Here is a 10,966-nt window from a genome sequence, read left to right on the forward strand (position 1 = left end):
CATATTTATTTCTATAAATAAATTTAGATTAATCTTTAGGGCTACTAAAGTTTTCCAGTCAAGAGCAGTGCATGATTTTCTGTCTTTTGTTGCTTGATTAACATCAATGACTCTGACAATAGCAACTAAATTAGGCTGCTGACCCTTTAAAACCGAATGCACGGCTGCAATGTTACGTCACTTAAAGGGGTCATATGATGTTGCTAAAAATAATATTATTTTGTGTATTTGGTGTAATGAAATGTGTTTATGGTTAAGGTTAAAAAAACACATTATTTTCCACATATTGTACATTATTGTTTCTCCTCTATGCCCCGCCTTTCTGAAACGCGTAAATTTTTACAAAGCTCATCGGTCTGAAAAGCAAGGTGTGCTGTGATTGGCCAGCTATCCAGTGCGTTGTAATTGGCCGAATACCTCAAGCGTGTGACGGGAATGTTACGCCCCTCACCATATTGTGATGATGCCTTGTCAGGCCGGAGCGATGATTCAAAAACATGAAAACCCATTATAAACGAGGCATTCGTTGCATCCAGTGGGGACATAATTATGGATTATAATGACTTATACTGTCTTTTTACGCATTGCATTGCATCGCGCCTCCATGTCTGAATTTGTGATCTGAGAAATGACAAACAACATGCCCTACTCTACACTGCCCAAAAAACTAGCTTTAAATATAAAAAATATAAAATATAAAAACTCTTTAAATATAAAAAACGTACTTACAATCTGTGGCCGGCATTGTAGTCTACTCTACCAGGATCAGTAAACAGTCCTCCATAAAATGTGCTGCACACATCTGAATATTTGGGTTGAAGTGTTCTGGAACAGTGTTGTAAATACAACTTAACCACTGATTTCTAGTCGTGTCCATTTTTGGAAAGAATATCTCTTTGGATTTGCGACTTTAGTCTTTGCAACTTTACAGATCTTCTTCATGCACCAAGAGCTTGTAACACTCCAAAGAGAAAGGAAAAATTTTAAATCGCATCATATGACCCCTTTAAGACGTAATCAACTGTGTTTACGTGAATACTCGTCAAAACGGACAATTCGACATAATTTTGTGTGTAATTTTCCGTTCATGCGACGCGAAAGAGTACTCGCACGCTGTGAGAAGTGCTTTGTGTGAATAGTGTCTGCGCTCAGAAAACCGAATTGAGTTCTCTCTCTTGTGTCGTCAGATTTATCCATACGTCTGCTCTTCTCTTACTCCCACATATTGACATTTTTTGAACGTTTTATGCCATGTGCAGCAAGTGTATGTTAGCTTATGTCCCGCCGGTTCATATGTATGCATAACCTCCGAGCCACGCAGCAGATTCGTTCTGAATGAATCTCATCCCAAATCGTCCCTCCCTAACATTTTCGTCTCGTTTTTGTCATTCAAAAAGAGTTTTAGTTCGTTATCGTCTCGTCGTCGTCGGTGAAGAAATGTCGTTGACGACAATTATGACGAAAATTATTCGTCAACGAAATTATCACTGCATTGTAACTTTCATTCTTGTAATGCATAGCACTATCTACTGGACATAGGACATACTGCAATTCACATTCAGCTGCATCAAATGCAGTGATTTAAGTTTTCTCTCATTCATTCTTTCATAGTGAGGGCATTAGGCTGTTTGAACACAGCCACATGACTTATCTTAGAGACAAAATAGAGCTTCAGTGTCAAAAGACGAAAGAAGATCGAATAAAGCCATATGATCAGCACATGTCAGTGTGAAGTCAAGTTCCATTGGATACACTTGTCAATGAAACAATTTAAACAATTTTAAAATCAGTACCGGGGAAGGAGAAAGAAAAAAAGAAAGAAAGAAAGGGGAAAACAAGGAGAACAAAGTGAGTGAACACACAGAGAGAGAGAGAGAGAGAGAGAGGGAGAAGAGGGGGAGAGTGAACTTAGAGACAAAATAGAGCTTCAGTGTCAAAAGACGAAAGAAGATCGAATAAAGCCATATGATCAGCACATGTCAGTGTGAAGTCAAGTTCCATTGGATACACTTGTCAATGAAACAATTTAAACAATTTTAAAATCAGTACCGGGGAAGGAGAAAGAAAAAAAGAAAGAAAGAATGGGGAAAACAAGGAGAACAAAGTGAGTGAACACACAGAGAGAGAGAGAGAGAGAGAGAGAGAGAGGGAGAAGAGGGGGAGAGTGAATAAACTCTCGGAAAAAAGCAAAAGGGGAAGTCTGCAAATAAAGGGAGAGGAAGAGAAATGCTACAAACCACATGTGGCTGTTAGGAGCTATAATCCAGCTATGGAGCGAGACAGAATTGCTGGTAAGTAAATATTTCACTCTCTCTTTCAGTTTAAAAGACAGCTGAGAATGATAACCTTCATAAATCGGTTTGAAAATTGTCCATAACTCTGTTTTTTTTTTTAGAGAAATTGATAGAAAGTACTGTGTATGTAATTTCCACTTTCTGCAGGTAGGTCAGGTGGCGATCAGGCACAGTTAGGTGTGACACTCAGTACTCCTGAGTTCCTGTGTTTTGATGTTTGTTGAGTTTGGATCAAAAGAGTTTTTGAAGTAGTTACAGTACAGTTGTTGGTCTGAATAAACTGTATTTATGTCAATCTTATCTATTCTTAACTATTTTTTTCTTCCAAAAAGGAAATCAGTTTTCCAAGTTGCAAAGTGCACTATCATTATGTTTGATCTACTGTATGTGGATTGTGCTTTTCATTTTTAAGGAAGACACATGACCAAGGGTGTGATTATATCAATGAGGAAGTGGAACCTCTTTTTAGTTTCTGCTATGTAACTGGTTTCTAACTCTCTCAATCTGTATTTCAAGTATTTTTTTCTCTTTTAAGTTATACATAGTTAAAAGCGTTTCACAGGTGAAACCTATTGACATCAGTGTTCACTTCAAAGGGAAACCAGATAGAAATATACTTCTGTCAGTACCACTATCGTCAAAGATGATTGACAGTTAGCATACAGTTTTGGATTGGCGGTATGGTTCTGTTCTGGGCAAGAACTGCCTGCGCATCCATGCAGCCTAGCATGGATGAGAGCAGGGAGAGCAGTGATACCCCCCACCCCCCAGGGTAAACAGAACAGAGCCAACATCAATATACATTGCATATATCGTTAAAGTTCAATAAATTTATGTACATATTTTAGAATTAGTCGGATTCAAAGGATAATCAGAAGGCTGAATCCTGACTGGCAGATGAGGAGCTGGGGATGGAGGAGGGTAATTAGCTATTGAGCATGCGAAAACTGCTAATAATACTGAGGGACCTTATATATGAATGCTTAGATAGGTGTCGTATTCCCATAGGTAGATGGGGATCAGCTGAGAGTCAGCTGATGCGAGCTTGACTAAAGTGACCTGCCAGAACTAATGCTAAGCTTGATTTGTTGAATGTGGACAACATAGAGTATGTGTGTGTGAGTGACAGTGAGAAGGTTTACCTTACTCAGCATAATCTCCCATAAGGATTGTGTCTGTATCACACCGCAGAGCAGCTGTGCAGGGATGGGCTTGCTGTGTGGCATGCCTCAAATCTTTGGAGCTCCTGTAACATCAGCTGTTTTGGTTGGCAATGCCACATGCCTTACACACACCCTGATATAATATATTGTGTTTAATTTATTCATCCATTAGTTTTGCAGACCATATTGCTCAGTCTTTGTATTGTTGATCAGAATGTCATCATGTATTTTACATGTCACATCATGGACTGATATTGTAGAACTGTATTGAATTTGAGTTGCTGTGCAGTTTAACAGGTGACCACAGAGGGGCATTGGAGCTTTTCTGCATCAGAATATTATATATACTGTAGATTCAAATAGCTTCTGTTTGTGGTGAAAATTATGTTAAAGGACTGGTTGGAGTCTGTGAAAGTGTCAGGGCATTCGTCTTTGTGTTGAAAGCTGTTTGTATTTGTATAAAGCTGATTGCATTGTGTTGAAGTGTGTGTGTGTCTGTTATCAGGGCTAGGAACAGATTTCCGAACTGTAAATTCAGCTTCATCGAGGAAGTTGTGGGCAGAGCTACTTCCTGGTTCTCCGTATTCATTGGTTTGTACATGTTGCCATGGTGATTAACACACCAGATTGTTTTGAAAGTGATATGGCGGCGAATCCTAGAACTTTTTGGCCCTTCTGTCTCCTCTCAGAGCTCAGACTCAAGATTGTTACATGTCAACACGTTAGCATAGTTAAAGAGCAGGTCATATGGCATTTTAAAGTGTCCTAATATTGTGTTGGTGTCCCCTACAACAGGTTTAAATGCATCTAAGGTCAGAAAACATTGTAATTTTCTCATAGTATACATTTAATATTAGAGTCATTTGCCAATGATTTCGAAACGATTCGTTACAAGCAAGTTCGGAGCAAATCCCTCCCTTCCATAAGCCTACTCTGCTCTGATTGGTCAGCTGGCCAAGCCTGCTGTGATTGGCACAGAGAGGAGTCCTTGAGCAAGTTAGCGAGCGCTACCATTGACAAAGCACCTTTACATAAAACAATAATATAGTGCTCCAATCCGTTCTTATAATAATGACATAAAATACAAAAACACTTATGCAAGCAAATCGTGCCCACAGCTAAAGTTTAGCTGCTAAACTGTAAACACTTAAAACAATAATGGTGGATACGTTAGCCGAGTGCTAACGTGACTAACTGATGAAACAATACAATTTGTAAACCAAAATATGTCTACTGTAATGTTTGAAGATCGACAGACTAAAGACGCTCTGTCTTAACTTTTAATCAGAACGCAGAACAGCTCTATCACAGGTGCAGCAGCCTACGCTGAAAATAATGATTATGGCCCCAATTAAATTAAGCATAATTCAATTTAGCTTTACATTTTGAATTTAAATTTAGTTTTAGATTTTAATTAATAAATATGCATGGGTATTATGCGAATTACATGTGTTTTAAATCCAAGCCATGTGAATTAATTAAATTCAGTTAGAAAATATTAAGTTAGTTCGGTGCGCATGCGCGCTAATGCACATTTTCCCTGGCGCCAAAAGGAGTTTCCAGTCCAGTCAGGTTCACGGTGGGAACTGAAGACATTTTCATTCCAGCCCCGGATTTTCATCATTTGGTCTATTTGCACAGTAAGTAATATTTTATGTAATACACCACCATTTATTACAGTGAATAGTTTGTTCGCTCTATAAAGAATATAATATGCTCTAGTCTAGCTCAGAACGAGTCTTTGGGATAAATTCCCCAGCGACCAACGGTCACATCCTACTCTGAGCGCGCGCACACACAAATAACGCAAATATAACTTTTTTATGTGACGAAATGTATTTTTAAGATAGTTTTGGATGAAAATGTAGTTTTATAAGCTTAAAATACGCCGTTTATTTGTAAAGATGGCACCCTAACGTATTTAAAAAAATTGCTTAAGTGCTTTCGGAGATGCCAGCTCCAGGCCGCAACGGCTGTTCCCGTCTAACTTTTTACCACAGCCAGTCCTTCTATATCAATGAGGAAGTGGAACCTCTTTTTAGTTTCTGCTATGTAACTGGTTTCTAACTCTCTCAATCTGTATTTCAAGTATTTTTTTCTCTTTTAAGTTATACATAGTTAAAAGCGTTTCACAGGTGAAACCTATTGACATCAGTGTTCACTTCAAAGGGAAACCAGATAGAAATATACTTCTGTCAGTACCACTATCGTCAAAGATGATTGACAGTTAGCATACAGTTTGGATTGGCGGTATGGTTCTGTTCTGGGCAAGAACTGCCTGCGCATCCATGCAGCCTAGCATGGATGAGAGCAGGGAGAGCAGTGATACCCCCCACCCCCCAGGGTAAACAGAACAGAGCCAACATCAATATACATTGCATATATCGTTAAAGTTCAATAAATTTATGTACATATTTTAGAATTAGTCGGATTCAAAGGATAATCAGAAGGCTGAATCCTGACTGGCAGATGAGGAGCTGGGGATGGAGGAGGGTAATTAGCTATTGAGCATGCGAAAACTGCTAATAATACTGAGGGACCTTATATATGAATGCTTAGATAGGTGTCGTATTCCCATAGGTAGATGGGGATCAGCTGAGAGTCAGCTGATGCGAGCTTGACTAACGTGACCTGCCAGAACTAATGCTAAGCTTGATTTGTTGAATGTGGACAACATAGAGTATGTGTGTGTGAGTGACAGTGAGAAGGTTTACCTTACTCAGCATAATCTCCCATAAGGATTGTGTCTGTATCACACCGCAGAGCAGCTGTGCAGGGATGGGCTTGCTGTGTGGCATGCCTCAAATCTTTGGAGCTCCTGTAACATCAGCTGTTTTGGTTGGCAATGCCACATGCCTTACACACACCCTGATATAATATATTGTGTTTAATTTATTCATCCATTAGTTTTGCAGACCATATTGCTCAGTCTTTGTATTGTTGATCAGAATGTCATCATGTATTTTACATGTCACATCATGGACTGATATTGTAGAACTGTATTGAATTTGAGTTGCTGTGCAGTTTAACAGGTGACCACAGAGGGGCATTGGAGCTTTTCTGCATCAGAATATTATATATACTGTAGATTCAAATAGCTTCTGTTTGTGGTGAAAATTATGTTAAAGGACTGGTTGGAGTCTGTGAAAGTGTCAGGGCATTCGTCTTTGTGTTGAAAGCTGTTTGTATTTGTATAAAGCTGATTGCATTGTGTTGAAGTGTGTGTGTGTCTGTTATCAGGGCTAGGAACAGATTTCCGAACTGTAAATTCAGCTTCATCGAGGAAGTTGTGGGCAGAGCTACTTCCTGGTTCTCCGTATTCATTGGTTTGTACATGTTGCCATGGTGATTAACACACCAGATTGTTTTGAAAGTGATATGGCGGCGAATCCTAGAACTTTTTGGCCCTTCTGTCTCCTCTCAGAGCTCAGACTCAAGATTGTTACATGTCAACACGTTAGCATAGTTAAAGAGCAGGTCATATGGCATTTTAAAGTGTCCTAATATTGTGTTGGTGTCCCCTACAACAGGTTTAAATGCATCTAAGGTCAGAAAACATTGTAATTTTCTCATAGTATACATTTAATATTAGAGTCATTTGCCAATGATTTCGAAACGATTCGTTACAAGCAAGTTCGGAGCAAATCCCTCCCTTCCATAAGCCTACTCTGCTCTGATTGGTCAGCTGGCCAAGCCTGCTGTGATTGGCACAGAGAGGAGTCCTTGAGCAAGTTAGCGAGCGCTACCATTGACAAAGCACCTTTACATAAAACAATAATATAGTGCTCCAATCCGTTCTTATAATAATGACATAAAATACAAAAACACTTATGCAAGCAAATCGTGCCCACAGCTAAAGTTTAGCTGCTAAACTGTAAACACTTAAAACAATAATGGTGGATACGTTAGCCGAGTGCTAACGTGACTAACTGATGAAACAATACAATTTGTAAACCAAAATATGTCTACTGTAATGTTTGAAGATCGACAGACTAAAGACGCTCTGTCTTAACTTTTAATCAGAACGCAGAACAGCTCTATCACAGGTGCAGCAGCCTACGCTGAAAATAATGATTATGGCCCCAATTAAATTAAGCATAATTCAATTTAGCTTTACATTTTGAATTTAAATTTAGTTTTAGATTTTAATTAATAAATATGCATGGGTATTATGCGAATTACATGTGTTTTAAATCCAAGCCATGTGAATTAATTAAATTCAGTTAGAAAATATTAAGTTAGTTCGGTGCGCATGCGCGCTAATGCACATTTTCCCTGGCGCCAAAAGGAGTTTCCAGTCCAGTCAGGTTCACGGTGGGAACTGAAGACATTTTCATTCCAGCCCCGGATTTTCATCATTTGGTCTATTTGCACAGTAAGTAATATTTTATGTAATACACCACCATTTATTACAGTGAATAGTTTGTTCGCTCTATAAAGAATATAATATGCTCTAGTCTAGCTCAGAACGAGTCTTTGGGATAAATTCCCCAGCGACCAACGGTCACATCCTACTCCGAGCGCGCGCACACACAAATAACGCAAATATAACTTTTTTATGTGACGAAATGTATTTTTAAGATAGTTTTGGATGAAAATGTAGTTTTATAAGCTTAAAATACGCCGTTTATTTGTAAAGATGGCACCCTAACGTATTTAAAAAAATTGCTTAAGTGCTTTCGGAGATGCCAGCTCCAGGCCGCAACGGCTGTTCCCGTCTAACTTTTTACCACAGCCAGTCCTTCGGGAATCTGCCGGTTTCTAGTGTGATTAAACATGATATAAATTGTTTTGGACAGGTAATCTTTAATCTTCTTAATGATTTGTTCTAGAGCAGTTTGTTTTGGCGGTGGATATGGTAGTTCTAGCAGTGGCGGCTAGTCGGGGGAGGCAGGGGAGGCACAGCTTCTCCAAAATTTTGAGGTGAAAATGGGAGGAAGACTTAATGTTAATAAAATTCACAATTCATGTCTCTGATAGAGAATGGGAGGGAGAGGCCGGGGGAGAGTGGAGCTATCGTGCCTCCGTTGGTAAAAAAAATAAAATAAAATAGACAGAAAACCAATGGCTTGATTGTGTTTTAACCTAACAATAATAATTATTGTGTGCTTGCTTTCATTTGAGGTTCTCTCTGCACATGCATCTGACTCGGACACATGATTTCCCTGTTGCCAAAGGAAGTTTTGAGGTTCGCGTGGTGTGAATTGAAGACGTTTTCCTGAAGTGTTTCCAATGATTTGCACAGTAAGTATTTTTATATTATGCATCACTACATATTACAGTAAACATTCAGTTGACTTTAATGTAAGCAAGTTATTCTGTAAGATATGAATGCTCATATATGGCATAGCAACGTCTGTTAATTTGCATCATTGTATTTTTCTTTTATGTTTTTGTCAGTTTAATGTTTCAGTGTAAATATCTTTACTAAAACATCCCCCTAAACATAGGTTTATTTTGGTCAAATAAATGTGCCTTGATGAACTGAAGAGAATTAATTTCAAAGTAATTAATAATTGTAATGTTTCCCAACTTTTGGCAGGTATTTTAATAATAAACCTATTGATAATTATATTATATATTATAAAATTATTATCATGATTATTAAATGCTGCTTTTACATTTTTTTCCAGGACAATAGTATGTATTATTACAATATAAGATATACTGTATCTTTAATGTGATAAAATATATATTCTCTAAATAAATGTTGGGGCATGGCTTTCTAAATAGAAGAAAGCCATGCCCCAGCCATTTCTAAATAAATGCAGGGCCAGATTTTCCTGCTTTTTTGTCGCTAGCTGATCACATGCCTAATTTAGGCTAGTATTACTTTTTTTGATGTTGACACTGGTGATGAGAATTATGACATTTCTATGGTATCAAAAATGGTAAAATTATAAAGACCTTATTTAAAGCAAAAAGTAAATATATCGTGATATTGTTATCTTAAAAAAAAAAAATTACTCCTATTGTGATTTAAGATTTTGGTCATGTCGACCAACTCTAATTACACCACACAAATTGATAACACTGGCAATGCCCCTCTCTCTCTATTCTCAGTCGATCTTTAATATATATATGGGGTGTGTCATAGTTTTCGTCCTAATTACCCTTGATTGTGTAGACTTGTCAAAGTGTTATGAATCTAAACAATGTCTAATAACAGTTTCTTTTTATTTAAATATAGAACAGTCAAAGAAATGACTTCTTGAAAGACCTGGAAAACATCACCATGGGCATATGTGTCATTAAAGAGGTGTTCTTGGAGACTACGATGATATTGGAATCATTGTTGATGGAGTAATGATTCTTGAGCAGATCAGATCTGTGGCACAAGCCTGTGCTTTGATGCTGGGTACAATCTATGTGCTTAATTTGGCATACCCAAAAGAACTCAAATTCTACTATGAATTTGTTCAGAAATTCCTTATGCAGATGGATTCTGAAAGGCTCTCCCCCAAAATTCTAGGACTGAAGAACAGTTTACTGCTGTAATTTTGCAGCAGGCATGTATGTGCAGGCTCAGCATGAAATGTTAGTCCAGATGTCACAGCCTACATTGCACTATTTTCCATTTAAGACCTGTATATCAGTAGTTCAAAAAATGTGTAATTCCCTTACAAATGGCAATTTGTTGCATGACATGTGAACACTTTGTTGTGCAGTTTTAGCACTATTTTTTTAATCACTATTGTTATGATTCACAACTGTACTGTTGCCAGTTCTACATGATATTTTTATTAATTGTGCAATGTTAAGTCAAAAAATAATATATTTAAGGATTAAACTGAATTAGTAGTTATTTTTTATTACTAAAACCCAAAATCGTTATCTCTTGAATATGTTGTTACTTTATTTTATGTGCAAAATGTTTCATCTATAAGCAAAACTGGCTTAAATCTCCTGTTTTCCTTTTTTTCTTGTTGAATTTCTCTCGTTTCATCCCTCCGGCTTATAAACAACAACAACAACAAATGCAATATTTTGATGCACTGATTATATGAATATTATGATTATTCAAAGATATTTAACCTTGTCATTGTGCCTTTTTTTCTGTGCATATAATGTATGCAAACCCATTATATTTATGTTTTTTTTTTGCTTTTTGTCATTATGATCGTTCATTGTTAAAAATACAATCATCTTTCCCTGAGCTTGTATGTAATTATAAGTTCTACAGTATTAATAAAACATAAGAACATAAGAGGGACAGGTGCACTAACACCTCATAGCATCAGTAACTCCACAACCCTAACTAGTACAGTTTTCCTCAGCATTTGCAATATTTTTAATATCTGCACAAAGGAGACGTCGATCAGCTGCGAGAAGATCTCTCCTTTGGAGAAAACTGTTAATTTTACACTCGCAAAATGTATTACTACTTAAAAATGAAGATTACCGCAGAATGCATTGCTAGCCCACCCCAACACTTTATTATGAACAATATAATGATAAATGCTGGCCAATAATTATCAAAATGTAATTTGTTTTGTCATATGCCATAGC

At 37.4% G+C, this 10,966-nt stretch overlaps 1 protein-coding gene and 2 long non-coding RNA genes across 4 annotated transcripts in view; 2 read left to right on the forward strand and 1 right to left on the reverse strand.

Annotated features, from left to right (window-relative positions):
- The window catches only part of LOC107561033 (neuronal-specific septin-3-like), a 122,149-nt gene that overhangs the window by 36,279 nt on the left and 74,904 nt on the right, over window positions 1–10,966 (forward strand). Inside the window, exon 1 of one of the 2 annotated variants that reach the window (XM_016245366.1) lies at window positions 2,127–2,291. The exons of the other annotated variant lie outside the window; for it this stretch is intronic. Within the exon in view, the coding sequence (XP_016100852.1) occupies window positions 2,270–2,291 (22 nt within the window). The 5' untranslated portion in view covers window positions 2,127–2,269. Of the gene's footprint in view, window positions 1–2,126; window positions 2,292–10,966 lie in introns of those variants that run through there. 2 annotated transcript variants of the gene reach the window in all.
- Window positions 5,067–10,966, forward strand: part of LOC107561034 (uncharacterized) — a 6,616-nt gene continuing 716 nt past the window's right edge. The window contains exons 1-2 of the long non-coding RNA XR_001605797.1: window positions 5,067–5,097; window positions 8,582–8,701. This is a non-coding gene — a long non-coding RNA (uncharacterized lncRNA). The remainder of the gene's footprint in view (window positions 5,098–8,581; window positions 8,702–10,966) is intronic.
- Window positions 9,935–10,966, reverse strand: part of LOC107561035 (uncharacterized) — a 5,319-nt gene continuing 4,287 nt past the window's right edge. Inside the window, exon 4 of the long non-coding RNA XR_001605798.1 lies at window positions 9,935–9,946. This is a non-coding gene — a long non-coding RNA (uncharacterized lncRNA). The remainder of the gene's footprint in view (window positions 9,947–10,966) is intronic.

This window comes from Sinocyclocheilus grahami, unplaced genomic scaffold (genome assembly GCF_001515645.1).
Source record: "Sinocyclocheilus grahami isolate Dianchi unplaced genomic scaffold, SAMN03320097.WGS_v1.1 scaffold752.1, whole genome shotgun sequence".
NCBI lineage: Eukaryota > Metazoa > Chordata > Actinopteri > Cypriniformes > Cyprinidae > Sinocyclocheilus > Sinocyclocheilus grahami.